General features: G+C 36.2%; 1 protein-coding gene across 9 annotated transcripts in view; it reads right to left on the minus strand.

The window, feature by feature from the left end:
• MLLT10 (MLLT10 histone lysine methyltransferase DOT1L cofactor) overlaps positions 1-17222 on the minus strand; it is a 332811-nt gene that overhangs the window by 139260 nt on the left and 176329 nt on the right. For 8 of the 9 annotated variants that reach the window (XM_023735051.1, XM_023735052.1, XM_023735049.1 and 5 more), the window contains 3 exons: positions 9310-9413; positions 7880-7973; positions 5833-5928 (listed from right to left, as the gene is read on the minus strand). In XM_023735051.1, coding sequence (XP_023590819.1) covers positions 5833-5928; positions 7880-7973; positions 9310-9413 — 294 coding nt within the window. The remainder of the gene's footprint in view (positions 1-5832; positions 5929-7879; positions 7974-9309; positions 9414-17222) is intronic. The other variant, XM_023735053.1, reaches the window with a different exon arrangement.

Genomic DNA, 17222 nt, shown 5'->3' on the forward strand with positions numbered 1-17222 from the left:
AAGAAGAACAAAGTGGGAGGCCTCACACTACCTGATTTTAGAACCTATTATACCGCCACAGTAGTCAGAACAGCCTGGTACTGGTACAACAACAGATGCATAGACCAGCAGAACAGAACTGAGAATCCAGACATAAATTCATCCGCCTATGAGCAGCTGGTATTTGACTAAAGCCCAAAGTCCGTTAATTGGGGGAAAAAACAGTCTCTTTAACATATGGTGCTAGCATACCTGGATATCCACTTGCAAAAAACTGAAACAAGACTCATACCTCACACCATGCAGAAAAACTAACTCAAAATGGATCAAAGACTCAAATATAAAATCAAAAACGATAAAGATCATGGAAGAAAAAATAGGGACAACACTAGGAGCACTAATACATGGCATAAACACAATACAAACCATAGGTAACAATGCACATGTACCAGAATGGAGACTAGATAAATGGGAACTCCTAAAAATCAAACACTTATGCTCATCAAAAGACCACCGAGAGTCAAAAACAACCTACAGGCTGGGAAAAAAATTTTGGCTACGACAAATCTTATCAGCATCTAGTCTTTAAAATCTACAAGATACTGGGAAACCTCAACAACAAAAAGACAAAAAACCCAATTAAAAAACGGTCAAAGGATATGACCAGGCACTTTGCCAAAGAAGATATTCAGGTGGCTAACAGACACATGAAGAAATGCTCACGATCAATAGCCATGAGAGAAATGCAGATCAAAACTACAATGAGATATCATCTCACCCCAACAAGGCTAGTATTAACCCAAAAAACACAAAATAATAAATGCGGGAGAAGTTGTGGAGAGACGGGAACACTAATACACTGTTGATGGGAATGTAAAATGGTACAACCAGTTTGGAAATCGATTTGGCGCTTCCTTCAAAAGCTAGAAATAGATGTACCATATGATCCAGCTATCCCACTCCTTGCATATATCCTAGAGAAATACGAGCCATCACACGAATAAACATACGCACACCCATGTTGACTGCAGCACTGTTCACAATAGCAAAAAGATGGAAACAACCTAGGTGTCCATCAACGGATGAATGGATAAACAAATTATGGTATAGCCACACAATGGAATAGTATGCCACAGTAAAGAATAACAATGAATCCATGAAACATCTTATAACATGGAGCAAGCTGGAGGTCATTATGCTGAGTGAATTTAGTCACAGAAGGACAAATATTGTATAAGACCACTATTATAAGAATTCAGGAAAAGGCTGAAACACAGACGAAGACATTCGTTGATGGTTACGAGGGTCGGGAGGGAGGATGAGGGTTATTTACTAACCAGATATTAGATAAGAATTATCTTAGGTGAAGGGAAGGAAAGCACACACTACAGGGGAAGTCAGTACAACTGGACTAAACCAAAGCTAAGAAGTTTCCTGAATACAATCAAACACTTTCAGGGACAGAGTAGCAGGTTTAGGGGTCTGGGGACCATGCTGTCAGGGGACATCTAGGTCAACTGGCATAACAAAGCTTATTAAGAAAATGTTCTGCATCCTCCTTTGGTGATTGGCATCTGGGGTCTTAAGGGCTTGCAGTCTGCCATCTAAGATGCATCAATCGGTCCCAAACACCTCGAGTAAAGGAGAATGAAGAACACCAAAGACACAAGGAAAGTATTAGCCCAAGAGACAGAAAGGGCCACATAAACCAGAGATTTCATCAGCCTGAGACCAGAAGAACTGGATGGTGCCCGACTACCACCAAGGACCACCCTGACAGGGAACACAACAGAGAGTCCCTGATGGAGCAGGAGAATGGTGGGGTGCAGAACTCAAATTCTAGTAAGAAGACCAGACTTAATGGTCTGGCTGAGACTGGAGGAACCCCGGAAAGCATGGCCCCTGGATTCTCTATCAGCCCGGAACTAAAACGATTTCCAAGGCCAGGTCTTCACACAGAGATTGGACTGGACTTTGGGGCATAAAGTAATACTCGTGAGGAGTGTGCCTCTTAGCTCAAGGAGATACAAGAGACAATGGGCAGCTTCTGTCTGGAGGTGAGATGGAAAGGCAGAGAGGGTTAGAAGCTGGTTGAATGGACATGAGGAATCAGGGGTGGAAAGGAGGAGTGTGCTGTCACAGTATGGGGAGAGCAATTAGAGTCATATAACTATGTATAAATTTTTGTATGGGAAAAAATAAAAAATAATAAAATAAAAAAAAAGAAAGGAGTAAGGGAGGCATGATAAAGCTAACATGGTAAAATGTTAATATTTTAGGAATCTGAGTGAATGGTGTACAGGAATTATTTATAGTATTTTTGCAATTCTTAAAGTCCAAAATTATTGCAATATCAAAAGTTTAAGGAAAAAAACACAAATCTTTCTGGCTGCTCACTGAACTGGAATGATGTAAAAAACTAGAATTCCTTACAAGACTCTTTATGAACTGGCCCCTTCTTAATTAAACAGTCTCATCTCACATCACTCTTTAGCCCCACCAAACACACTCAAGCTGCTCTAAACTGCTGTTCCTAAAAAACTCTACCCTCTTTGCACATGGAGAAACTTAAAACTTCAACTTGAGTGAAAGATTTCCAAAAGGAAAGCAATGGCAAGTCTGTGATTGAGAGTTTTATTCATATGCATGCCTTAGAAGAAAGTATTCCAATTCTATTGAAAAAAATTAGTAGCCCTAAACAAAAGGAAGTCTAATCAATCCCTGAGGTTCACAAAACACAAATCAAAAAGCCTGTCTCCAAAAACCCACACCCAACCCTAGCAGTGTCTGTACTGGCAATAGCTCCTGTATCTGTTGTCAGCTATTAGTAACACTGGAACCAAACACAAATACCAAGGAAAAAAACCACTGCCGCTGAGCTGATTCCAACTCACAGCAACCCTAAAGGGCAGAGTAGAACTGCCCTATAGGGTGTCCTAGGCTGTAATCTTTACGAAAGCAGACTGCCACATCTTTCTTCCATGGAGACATTGGTGGGTTTGAACCACAGCCAATCTTTCAGTTAGCAGCCAAGCACTTAGCCACTGCACCACCAGGTCTCCTGAAAGGCAAGTAAACAAAACCCAAACCTGTTGCCTCGACTCGATTCTGACTCATATCAACCCTACACGACAAGTAGAAATTCCCCACAGGTTTTCCAAGGAGCGGCCAGTGGATTCAAACTGCTGACCTTTTGATTAGCAACCGAGCTCTTAACCAGTGTACCACCAGGGTGCCAAAGACAAGTAAGGGGGTGAGTTTATCCCTATATCTCACTGTAGTAGAGGACAGATAGATTTCTGGCATACCTACTTGGAACTGAGTGTGTTACCATACACAGATAGTCCTTGACTTACAACATATTCAAGTTGTGACTAACTGCACTTACAACCATTGGTGTATCTGAAAAATTGCATCTTCCTGGGAGAAAGTTACAGGAAAATGCATGCAGGGGATATGGAAAAAAATGCTCAGTTATGTGGACACGCTTCAAGCATTTGTTCAGGATAATATGACGGAAGAGATGGGTGGAAAAGTTGTTCATATTCAAGAACACTGAATTTAGAACTGGATATCACCAATGTGGAAAAGCTCACAAATCACAGATAGATTAGGACTTAAAGGCGTTTGAAGAGGAAAGAAACGCCGAAGAAGAAATAATGAGGAGGAGGAAGGAGAGAAGTTGTCAAAGAAATTTACAGCAAAGTATTATCTGGAGTTTTTTCTAAACTTAAATCCAGGGCTTCAGTTGCTTGAAAACATAGACCCAAATACCGATCACTTTGCGAAAGCTGATAGGCAGATTCAACAAGCAGTGAGAAGTTACCGCAAAATAATTGAAGAAAAAAAGAAAAGGACCATACAGACAACTCTTACTAATTTTCTGACTAGAAACGCCACCCCCATTCCCAGGGATGATTCAGGCTGTGGGACATAAAGTGATACTCGTGAGGAATGTGCTTCTTATCTCAAGTAGATACATGAGACTAAATGGGCAGCTCCTGTCCAGAGGCGAGATGAGGAGGCAGAGACAGGCAGGAGCTGGTTGAATGGACACGGGAAATCCGGGGTAGAAAGGAGTGTGCTGTCACTATACAAGGAGAGCAACTAGGGGTCAAACGGCAATGTGTGTATAAATTTTTGTATGAGAACTGACTTGAATTGTAAACTTTCACTTAAAGCCCAATTAAAAGAAAAAAGCTTGACAACAACAAAAAAATGCTACTAAACTTATATATGCTAAAAGTAAAATTTAAATACTATTTACACCCTAATGAAAATACCAACTTCTAAAATTTGAAGCTAAACAAGTTTGACTAACTAAATATAATATTTTTAAACTCAGTATTCAACAACCAGAAAAAAACCTCTTAAAATGCAAAACCTAATTCACTTCTAAAGCAAAAAAATATACATTTTTATTAATAAATACAGTCATCAGCACTAAACTTAACACTGTACTACATTTAATAATTTGCCTTCAAATAACATGCCAGAGAAGTTACCAAAAATAAATACCATCATTCATTGAACATCTCTTTAAAAAAAGACAAAGTTCATGAAATGGCAGAAGACCATCAATGGTGAGACTTCCCTCTTTACAATTTATAATGATCCCTAAGAATCCCTACTTCACGGTTTCAAAAGTTTAAATACAATCTCATGGTGCTTTTTGCTAAAAGTGCTAACTAACCCAATTTGCCATTTTCCCACCCATAAACCAAACATAAACCATAGACAGTAAGACAGAACTCTACTACTGTTGCTTTATCACAGAACCACTTCGTTAAAGAAATCAAGATAAGTATATATGCTTGATGCCAAAGATCTATTAAAAATCAAATTAACCTAACAAGAGCTCTAAATTAGAACAGGAAAATTATTATTTCACTCATAATCATATACTTCATCTCAAAACTGTGTTTTTAAAATGTTCACCTTGATAAATAGGCATAAGCATACATTAAAAATGACAATGTTTTAGAATAACTATACTTTAGCATTTTAGTCACCTTCCCAAATCCCAAGTATTCACAAAAGTAAAAATGTTAGGTGATCTTGTTTTTAAACCCAATCTGCAGAAATATTTTCAAAACTAGTTTATAACAACTGTTTAAGAATAACATTCTTGTTTATTTGAACATATTCTTTGTATCCTTGCCTCTTCAAAAACACTTCACAGTAGTATCCTTCTCCTACACTGGCAATATGTTGTTAAGGAATGATAAAACTACAAGTCTACAGTACTTACTTTTAGCCTACTAAAAATTAATCATATTCCTTAAAGTAAGTAAAAACATAAGCAGAAAACAAGTCAGAAGAAGACAGATTAGTATTTAGGCAAGCTTTTAATGTTTTAATTAAAAGAAAATATTCTCAACAAATGGTGTGACATTTTCCTGTTAGAAAAAATAAATCATTGGCACTACTGAAAAAAATTGTGAAGAATAAATAGAACTTCAAAACTGTTCTATTATAAAGGACAAAGCTGATGAGATATTTACTTAGATGTGAAGTAACTGATTAACAATATATAGCAACAAACTATTAGAGCTGCTGAAGTCACCTAAAATTTCACAAGATGACCATAGTTAACACATGCAAAAAATCTCTCTCATGCTTTCAAGAAAGTTGTATTTCAAATTTTCAGTTGAAATGGGCAGAACAATATTCACAAATATGGCATTTTTTAAAAACTTACTCCTTGACTCAATACTCTTACAATATAAAGTCAGAACTTTTCTATATTTCAATGTGTCCATTCACCTACCAAGAATTAAATTTTCACTAAAAAAAGAAAAAATATATATTAAGTAGATGTGCTACATATTTAGCAACAACAAATCCACTTACTTTTTTCTCTTTCTCATGATGTTTATCCTGAGAGTGAGAGGAAGAATCACTTAAACTTTGATCATATGACCTATTAGATCCCCGTTTGCTCTTTTTCTAAAAAAGAAAATATATATACATATATATATATGTATATAAAATTTGTTTAAAGAATCTTTTTGTTAGGCTTAAACCAATTTAAGTGTGAAGTATTTTTAAAAAGTTTACTAAAGGAAAAAAAAGTCTCACTATTTCAGTCTATATAATCTAGTTTAGATAACATTCAAATATTGTCCAATGCATCCAATTATAAAGGAAAATCTAAGCCTAAATTTAACATTAATGCCATATTTTTGTACATTTACTAAAATGTGTGAAAACAGATTTTCTATTTTCAAATAAGCTACTATGTAGTTTCAATGTCTGCTTTAAATTTAAAAAATAATAATAAAAAGCTTTGACCAAAAGAGAACGCTATCTTGAAGAAGGATGCCAAGACTAGAAGAATAGAAAAATATTCGAAGAGTTACTTCATGCCACTAGGAAAAGCAACAAGCCTTTTAATCTCTTAGTATTAAATGCACACAGTTTTCTAAAAACTGGTCTCTATGCAGTTCATTAAGAAAAAAATTAAAAGTGTCAGTAATAGACCCATGCATTTTACAAAGCATTACTAAAAGCATTATACGTTTGTGTTTAAAATCCTCACGCTACTGAATAATAAAAGTATGAAGACAAGAGTATTTGGAGTGCTTAAAATCTGGTGGTACATAACTAACTGATATAAACTAGACAAAAATTACTACAAAAGATGCTCAAATTAAAATGCAAATGTAGAGTTTACACAATCCTATTATCAGATTTTTTTGCCCAAACTAGCAAATGCGTAACAGCACGTCAATAACTAGCAATGAGAAAGTTCTATTTGCACAAACTTGAAAATCCATTTTATTATTTCTCTATTTTATCTGCATCACCTCTCATTTATAAAATGAACATTCAGAAATGCTTTTAACATCCAGGCCACAAAACGTTCAGTTTTAAAAATCTCAAAACTTCTCTGAAAACACTTCAATACTCTTTGTCAGTCATTAAAATAAGTCAAAGCCTTCAGAAAATATACATACTCTTTTAAGTATTTCATATGCAGGAACCAGAATGCTGGAGGCACTAGCTGCTTCTTTCATGAGAAAGGGGCCTCTAATGATATTACTTACTTAAAAAGAAAAAAAAAAAAAAAAGGGAGGGGAAGTGGGGAGAGAGGAAAGGAAGAGGGATGCAGGCAGGTCCATTCATAATAAAAAGGTAACAATAAAAAAAAAATAAGACTCTCAAAACAAAAAACAAAAAAAAAAAAAACAAAGAAGTCTTAAACCTTCTGTATACAAATCCATAAGGTTAAAGACTGAGGAACAGACACTTGGGACATTAAAATATTGATTATTCAAAGGAACATGGACACAAATATGTAACAGTCAATCAAATGTTACTAACTCAATCATTCATGCTACTGTGTGACAGCAAAGATTGACCAAATTGAAAAAAAAATTCCCAAAGCTAATTTTTAAAAGGTTTTCTCAACGTCTTTAACCACGTTACAAAATAGCCTTATTTCAGTTTTACTATTTCACAGTAAATAAAAATAAATGAAAAATAAAATTTATAATAATATTGAAGCAAAAAAATAAGATAAACAAGTGACAATCACAAAATGTATACTCAAATGTCAAAAATCAAAGTAACTGAAAATAATGTTGAAGTATAAAGAATTCTTTCCAAATCCATTTTGTTTCACTGAAAGTATACCAATACACACTATTTACTATAAACTGTTAAACATATATTGTAAATTAGAATATCTTAGAATACTCACTTTACAAATGAACCCAAGGAAAGCAACATCTTATTAAGTTACTAGATCCTTTAATTTCTAATGAAGAGCTCACTAAGCAAATTTAATCTCAAGGGAAAAAGGAATTATTATTTTGCCTTTTTATAAAACAAGATCACTCTACTGTAAAAACTAATTATTATAATTTTCATATTTAAATTCAAGACAAATTCTTACCAGTTTACTAAAATGGTATTTACAATAGCCACAGTACTGGACGTTATCTGCACCATTACCTTCTTCTTCACAAAGTAGTCCAGCAAACTGAGCACTAAAAATAAAAGCCAAGTATAGCAATAAAAATTCAAACCCCAGTATATATAAACAAATAAAATCTACTTCCAAGCATATCGGATATGTAATAAAATGTATCCCCTAGGACAAAAAGGAAATATGAAAAGCTGTAGTCAAATACATTTCACCCCAGCCTGCACCTGATATTTTTTAAAGTTATATTTATGGTTTAAAACGAACTCTTCAACCATCTTTATCAAGGATAAATAATTGCTATGCGTGTTTTGTGTCACCAAATAGACTTAAGTTTCTTTAAGATGAGAAGCTCTGGTGGCGCAGTAGTTAAGCACTCAGCTGCTAACCTAAAGGTCAGCAATTCAAACCCACCAGCTGCTCCACAGGAGAAAGATGTGGCTAGTCTGCTTCCATAAAGGTTACAGCCTTGGAAACCCTATGGGGCAGAGTTCTGTTCTGTCCTATAGGGTTGCTATGAGTTGGAACTGACTTGGCAGCAAGGCATTCTTTAAGGAAAATTCTTCCCCCTCCCACCCCTGCCAACAATTAACGATTTTACTTTTGCAATCTATTTCACAGGTAAGATAGAAAGACCATGCCTCTAAAGGGATAAAATGACATGATATTTAATCCATGAATGCAGATTACACAGTGGTGAAAGGAAAAGTTCATTCACCCAGGACTAATTTTGCAACTCTAAATGCTTCAAGTTAGAATACAGTAGGCATTTTCTTTCACTATAAGTATACCAATATACACTATTTACTATGAACTGTTAAGTATATATTTTAAATTACACTATCTTAGAATATTCACTTTACAAATGAACCCAAGGAAAGCAACATCTTTTTAAGTTACTTTTCAGTGAAAAACAATGGAAGAAATAGAACTGAAATTTAATGTTACGATATTTATATTTTAAAAAAGCACTAAAGTTTAAAATCATCATCTTATGAACTTGACCTTTCACTTTTAACATTTCAAAAATACAGAATTAGTATATACCCATACCCAAAAAAGGATCTGCACTGTACTAAGTTTACCTAGATCAGCTCATTTAATCCTAATAACAAATCAAAGGGCAGGTAATCCATGTTAATATTTTACATGAGATGAAACTGAAGCATACAGAGAATAAGAAATTAGAACACCAGGGCACACGGATTGCAAATTCACTCTGGTAAATATACTCAATTATTAGAACCATTTTTATTACAAATAAGTAAATTTGAACATAAAAATTATCCCAATAAGATTTACTGTAAATAATATTTGTGTATCTAATTAAATCTTTAACTTATACTTTTATGTAAGATATTTGCCAATTTCAGCGCTGTTCAATGTTGGGATATACTTACCATGTTACATGGAAAGCCTGTCGACATCCATGTTTATTACACGTCATGCAAGCACCAGTGGCCGCTTTGCTTTCTCTTCCTTGTTCATCACAAATGTAGCAAGTCTTATGGTAGAGAAACAAACAAAAAAACAAAAATCATGGAAGTGCTTAGTATGAATCTAAATTTTACAATTATCTTCAGAAGTCAAGATCAGGTTTACTATCTAACCTACTCTGCTTCAATGAATTCCTTTTTTCCGACAGTAACCTAATTTTTGCAAACATGAAAACACTAAACAACAAACATACAGATCATAGTACTAGTAACAATTTTGCACTGCCTTACTTAGATTTGAAAAACCTGTATGTTAAGGAGACTCTTCAAAGGCACTGAGGCCAGGAGCTAATATATGATATACCATATCTCATTCTTTAAAACTTCCTCATCAATATTGAAATAATCCCTGTAAAAAATGTGTAAAAAAGAGGTTTATCTTCGTTCTCTGCTGGGATAAGCGTATATAAGGGCACTTGATACAGGAAGTTGGCCCCTAAGAGACAAAAGGCACCCCTTTATGAGTAAGGAAGATTCAGGCCACTCTATCTATCTACAAAAAATTCCCAAGGAATCCCACAAGGGCTGTCATTCTGCTTTGCCAACCTGACATGCTGGTGTAGAAGGAAGACATTTTAGCTAATAAATAGGTCAGAAATGCCCCAAAAGGTATAGATCAATGAACAATGATCCATTTCTAGGTGAAAATAGCTAATAGACAAGTACTACCTTTTAATAACTCAAAACCATGGCTGTTCATGTGATAAACGACTTAGTTACATAAATGGCAATCTATGAGTATCAGTGTATAATGAATAAAATTATCTGTTGCTAACTTTATCAGCTGCACAACATGAAGAATGTAAAAAAGTCACTGAATTATATATTAGAAAATTTTAAATTAGCAAATGTTTTGTTGCATATATTTTCACAACAAAAAAAATTATCAGTTGACTGGAAGCTGAACATACAAAAATGAATATTAGACTGCACACAATCAGGTGATACACGTCCTAAACAGAATCCAATTTCAAAACTGTATAACCAAGCCAACTTCAACAGGACTACATGCATTCTGAGAGAGATTTCATGCACTCTGCACTGTGGTACCAATAACACTATTTTGCAATATTTTACAAGGATATAGTTGCGTCCTAAAAAGCTTAATATCTAGTTGAGTAAATGATTTCAGCTCTCTTGTTGAAAAACAAGGACTGTCATACTGAATTAAATTAACAAAAATCATTTTATACCTCTAAAAAAGTAAAATCCCAAGTTACAACAAACCAACCTGGATACACAAAATAAGAAAACCTCTGTTCAAATTAAAAGAAGAAAGGATCAAACATTTATCATGGAAGAATTTAACATACATGTTTTAGCCTACAAATGATCAAGTAGATTAAAAACAAAAAAAAAGGACAAAGCAAATTGAAACAATAACATTTTATATGGCAAAATTCAGGAAAGCATTCTAAAATAACTGAACTCAAGGGGAGACATACTCTCCCCCACGAAGGAGTGACTATCACTCAATGCTCAGACTATCTATCCGCCAATGGTAGAACATGAGAGGAAGCTAGGTTCCCATGCAAGCAGTCAAGAAGAAATCAGCTAAAATTGTAACAAATTGCTGAAGTCTGACTGTGAGTTACTGTGATAGTACAGAATCACTGAGAACCACAGACAGGAGTTCAAATTTACTCAAGAGTTCTTTTCCATGGATTTTCACAAGGCATTCATAGGGAAAATTGAAGGCATGGAGACAAACCAGAAAGAACCTCCCTTGATGGTGCAGGCATGAAGGAGAGGATCAAGTACCACTGAGGGAAAGACATGAAGTCCCCTTGCCAAGACCTTTGCCAAGGACAAAGGAAAAAAATCTTTCAGCCTTGGGGAAGGCACATGTAACATGATTGATTACATCTATGTGGCCTTTCTAGCAATGGTCTTGTGGCTCCCACCCAGGTGATTGGGTGGGACTGTGTAATAATGTGGTTGTGGCCCAACAAGAGGGTTGGTCAGTTCTGCCTTAAAAGAGAGTCAATTCCAGAGCAGAGAGGAAAATTCTAGCATCACCAAGGAAGAATAGCCAGGAGCAGAGAGTGCATCCTTTGGACCCAGGATCCCTGTGCTGAGAAGCTCCTGGAAGCAGAAGACTGAGAGAGAGGCAGAGAGAGAGGAAGAGAGAGCTCGAGAGAGCGCAAGCTGTAACCCTTAAGATGGTGAGAAGTGGTGGCAGGACAGAGCCAACAGCAATAGAAGGCGTGGTTGGCTTCCCAGCCCACACAGAGAGAAAGCTTAGTGCCTCTGGGGAGAAGCCTAGGGCCAGGAAGAGGTGTGCAAGCACCAGCATGGTTTGGAAGAGGCTGTCCTGATGAAAGAAAAACTGTAACCTGAGTGTTCCTGAGCCTGAATTGTAACTGTTACTTCCCTAATAATAAACCCCATAATATGAGTATGGTCTTTACATTCCGGGTGGTCACTGCAATGAATTACTGAACCCAGCAGAGAAACAAGAGTGCTGTGTGAGGGGTGGGGAAGGAAAAATTCCTGAGCCTAGGATTTGTAACAATACTATAAGAGGTATTCCAGTGCTGGGGGAGGGGCACTAAACTCTGTTTCTCAAGACCTTCCACAGATGTAACACAGGGCCTACCAAATACTGGGGTTGGACCAAAATTACAGAGAAACTCCCAAGCCCTCACAATCAGATAACAATAACACCCTAACACTAGAAGAGGGACAAAAGTATAGTATAGGGAAGAGCAAGGTTGAACAGGTATCGCTGAAAGCTGAGGGTTGAGCACAAATATTATGAAATCCTCAAATACTCTAGCCTCTAACCTAAGCACAAGGCATGTTGTTTTTAGTTGCCATTGAGTTGACTCCAACTTATGGCGACCCCATGTGCGCAGAGCTGAACTGTTCCATAGGGTTTTCAAGGCTGTGACTTTTCAGAATTAGATCACCAGAATTAGATCAGAGGTGCCTGTTACACTAATTCAGCGCAACAACACAACTCAAAGACAGCTCAACTCCTGACTAGAATGACTCAATCCCCCACACTTAACTGCCTGAAAGAAGCATGGCCATTTCCAGGAATAAATACTATGTGCTTCAGTCTAGGGTGAGCAACTGTCCTGGTTATCCCAGGACTGCCCTGACTTTAAAACTAAAAGTCCAGGCTTGAGGAAATCCCTCAGTCCCAGGCAAACCATGACTGTTGGTCACCCTATCTTCGTCTCGCCTGTTCTACATAAGATGTCTGGCATTCAATCAAAAAATATGAGAGGCACACCCTAAAAAAAAATTCCATTGCCAGGAGACAAAGCAATCAGGAGAACCTGACCCAGAAAAGATCTGCGTGTTGGAACTATCAAACAATTACTTCAAAATAATATGATTCATATGTTGAAGGGTCTAACGCAAAATATAGACATCATGAATGAGCAGATGGTGAATTTCAGCAAAATGTTAGTGATCAAAAAAACAGCTGATAAGAAATGCTAAAAATAAAAAAAAAATGTTATCAGAGATAAGAAATTTCTTTGATGGCTCATTGACAGACTTTGACACCGCAGAGGAAAGAATAAGTGAACTTAAAGATAGGTCAACAGACAATGGATGAATGGATAAACAAAATGTGGTACAGATATACAATGGAATACTTCTCATCCAAGTAAGAGAAATGAAGTCTTGATACATGCTACAATATGGATGGAGCTAGAAGACATTATGCTGACTGAAAGAAGTCAGTCAGAAAAGGCCAAATATTTTATGAACTCACTTATATGAAAAAACAAGAACAGGCAAACGTATAGAGACCAAAGTTTCTTGTGGTTACCAGCGGCAGAAAGAAAAGGAAAGGAGGGAGTTATTGCTGGTGGGTACTGAGTTTTGATTGACAGTGATGGAAAAATTAAACTGGTTAAGGATAGGGTTGCACAGCCAATTAATGTAATTGCTGTCAATAAGTTGTACACCTGTAAAAAGCTGAACTGGCAAAAGTTCTGTGACAGATGTATTTACAAAAACGAAAAAAAGAAAAGAGTAGCTGCTGAGTCTGCTTATGTACAAACACACACCTCACGTGATCTGGTTTGGAGATTCAGGGTCCTGGTTTCATGGGACATCCTAGTTAATTGGCCTAATATCCTGTTTAAAGCTTTTATTCTAACTCCTGGTACACTGCATAGTGCCTGGGGTCAAAAGCTTCCAAGGCGCAACAATTGGTCTCTACTGCCTGGAGCAACAGAAGGAGGAGAGTCAAGAATAGGAGGAGGAAAGGGAAGGCCTGGCTAATTGCCTCTGTGAACAACTGCCTTCTTTGCCATCAGCCCAGAAAAACTGGATGGTGCCCGGCTACCACTACTGAACATTTTGATCAAAGATTCAACAGAAGGATCCTGATCAAAAGGGGGAAAAGGCAGAATAGAATTTAAAATTCTCATGGAATCCAGAATTTCTAGAGCTATGGAAAGCTGGATGAATCCCTGAAACTACTGCCCTGAGATAATCATTAAACCTTAACCAAAAATACCCCCTGAAGTCTTCTTAAAACAAAACAATAAATTTAACTAGCCTTCAGCATTGTGCTCTTTTAAGATCTATCTATGTGGGATCAAACTGACAACAGCAATTTGATCTTAGACTGGAAAAGGATTAGACAGGAAACTTAGGGGGCAATGAGTTTATGTTAATGCAGAGGAACAACTCAGAAAACGAGAGTGAGAATCGCTGCACAACTTGAAGAATGTAATCATTGTCACTGAATTATACATGTAGAAACTGTTAAATTGTTGTATGTTCTGCTGTGTATACTCTCAACAACAAAAATAATTTAAAAAAAAAGGGCAACAGAAATCACACTCCTCCCCCCACCCCAAAAAAAAAAACACACAAAAAGATTTTACAAAAACAGCACAGCATGAGAATATCAAATGATGAAACACATATTTAGAAGAACTCAGAGGCCAGGTCAACTTGAAGAGGCAGCCACTGGCTAAAGGTGGGCGATTTAAGCATCAGTAAGAAGAATAATTTCAACAGAATCAAACACATCAAATATGTTTAAACCCATGAGTTCACAATGATATTTTAAAATCAGCTAATTGGTCTCCATTGAAGGACCTAATAAACTTATTGTTTTGAAAATTGGTAATTAAAAAAATTAAGCATGCATCTGCCTTTCTTGTAGGAACAGTACCACTGGGTAACTGAACAGAAAATAAGACAAAAATTCTCTATACGGAACAATTTGGCTAATAAATGAAGAGGGAATGGTAAAATAGCAGCATTTTGCAACTCCTATAGAAATAATGCATCAGGCATTGAGTAAACAGTTAACATCACAAAAAAAAGTGACAGACAGTATAAACTTCCTGACTGAAAAACATACCACCATCTATATAAGAGTGTTGCAAAAACAAATAAGCAGCAAGAAAAAGCTAAATCTGAAATCTTCTAGATCAGGGGCTGACAAACTATAGCCTCACAATCCCATTACCTGTCTTTGTAAACAAGGTGTTATTGGGAAATTTGTCTATTGTCTATGACTGCTTTTGCACTACAACCACAGGGCTACGAGGTTCCACAGAGACCATATGGGCCCAAAGCCTAAAATATTCACTACTTAGCCCTTTAAGGAGAAGTTTGCCAATCCCTGTTCTAAATCTAACTATCAATTTACAAAAAATACAAGGGATAGAAAAATATGCTCAACTACAACATGAAGATGCACTCAGTAAAATCAGACTGTAAGATACAGGACCAACAACCTGGTTTCTCCAAGAAAAAGGAACTTGAGAGACAAAAATAGAGACGGGGGAGAGAGAGCACTAGGGAAAGACAAATAAGAACCTATAATTTAAAAGAGATTAAAAAAGAAAAATCTATGAGCCAATTCTGAACAGTAATTGGATATTTGATGACATTAAGGAATTAGAATGTGTGTGTGTGTGTGTTTAGGCGCAATAATGGTATTTTGGCTATGTTACAGAAAAGAGTCCTTATCTTTGAGAGATATATATTAAAATATGTACAGATGAAATGATATGTCTGGGATTTGCTTCAAAATAATACAAAAGAGGGAACCCATGGGAAGTATATGAAATGACTGGCTATGAGATGATAATGCTTTGCAGCTGGATGATGCATACGAGAGATTCATTATTGTTTATTTTTATATAGTTGAAATTTTCCAAAATATTTAAAGATAAACAAAAGAAACAATGCTACATTAAGTAGGATAAAACTGAGAATTTATAAAAGTAAATGAACTAGAATACATTTAAACAATAAATTACAATAAAAAAGCTGTTCTTTACGTAAGGCATAAAGAGATCACCAAGAGTCAAAAGATAAAAACCCCGAACAAATGTTTATGTTAAGAAAACCCAACAAAACTGAGGTGATACAGTATTCAGCACTTTCAATAAGCTAAAATCAATTCATAAACAAATTATCACAGTTGTTTTTAAACATTTATAAATGATCTATTAATGGCACCAGGATCAAAAAGCACACATCAATCCATTAGCCTACTTGAACTCAGACTTTTAGCAGCTAAAATACATTTCTTTCTGTCCTTGTCACTGTGAGGAAGATGTGGTAGATTCAAAAGGTTCTTGACATAGCCCTATAAAAAGAAGTCACATGTTAACCGGGAATTTGGGTGATCATAGCTCTAGAATAGGGCAAAGCTTTCAACTTGTAACGGAAAAATTTTTTACCTATGAGGAAGGAGAAGGGGGATGAAATGACACCCCATATATTTTACAACTCTATGGCTTGAGAAAAATCAGAAGTAGCAGACTATTTGAAATTAGAACTTGTTGCTCAATGCTCTGTTTCTAATTTGTTTTTGACACTATTTCATGTTTTTGTATTACCTGGCCCTACACAGGGTCGCTATGAGTCACACTCAACTCAAAAACAACGGGTTCGGTTTTTCTTCTTTTAAATAGGATGTTACTGTTAAGGGATGAAAACTTGTTATTTCATTTTCAGACCCAGCTGTATCCTTATATTTGCTTCTTCAATGTCTTGTTTTTTTCTTCTATCTGGCATCTCAGATCATCGTATTACAGTCTCCCTTTGTAATTACGAATAGAGACAAACAAGGTTTCATGATCCTGTAACCTAGCTACTGAGAAATACATTTTTAAAAGGATTCAATTATTTTTCATTCAGCTTGTTTCTCTGACTAACCCCCAAGAAAACTATAAAGCATGAACATGTGTCTCTGAATACTACGTATTTTCTTAAAGTAACTAAAACTAAAACGCAAAGTGAAAAAATACCCTTGTATGCTGTTGTTGCTGTTATTAGCTGCCATACAGAAAGCTCCCAATTCACGGCAACCCCAATGCACAACGGAAGGATGCATCATCCCCATGATTAGTATCATTATTTAAAGAACTAGTAAAATCAGAAAATCTAACAGTTTAAGACCCTCCAGTTTAAGAGACAAAGGAGCAAAAAGCACAAACAATCCACAAGAAGAAATACTACTCTGATACCTTGACAATTCATCAAATGAAAATTAAAATAATTGGTATCACTTTTTGATTCCCTAAACACTCAACATTAAAAATAATAAAAATTCAGTGTAGGAGGGCAGGGCCAAAATGGCAGAGTAGTCAAACGCTTCCTATGTTCCCTCTCACAACAAACACCCAAAAAAACAAGTGAATTGATTATATATGACAGTCTAAGAGACATAAACATCAAAGGCAAAGTTGAGAAATCCGACTGAGTGGCGGGGGAGGGAGAGACGGTTCAGAAGCAACGAGGAGTTGCCAGACCTGACCTAGCAGGAACCAGCACCCTTCAGGCCAGATCGCCTCGCGTGTGCGGTGAGGCAAGCAGTGGCG

This window comes from Trichechus manatus, unplaced genomic scaffold (assembly GCF_000243295.1).
Source record: "Trichechus manatus latirostris isolate Lorelei unplaced genomic scaffold, TriManLat1.0 scaffold00075, whole genome shotgun sequence".
Lineage (NCBI taxonomy): Eukaryota > Metazoa > Chordata > Mammalia > Sirenia > Trichechidae > Trichechus > Trichechus manatus.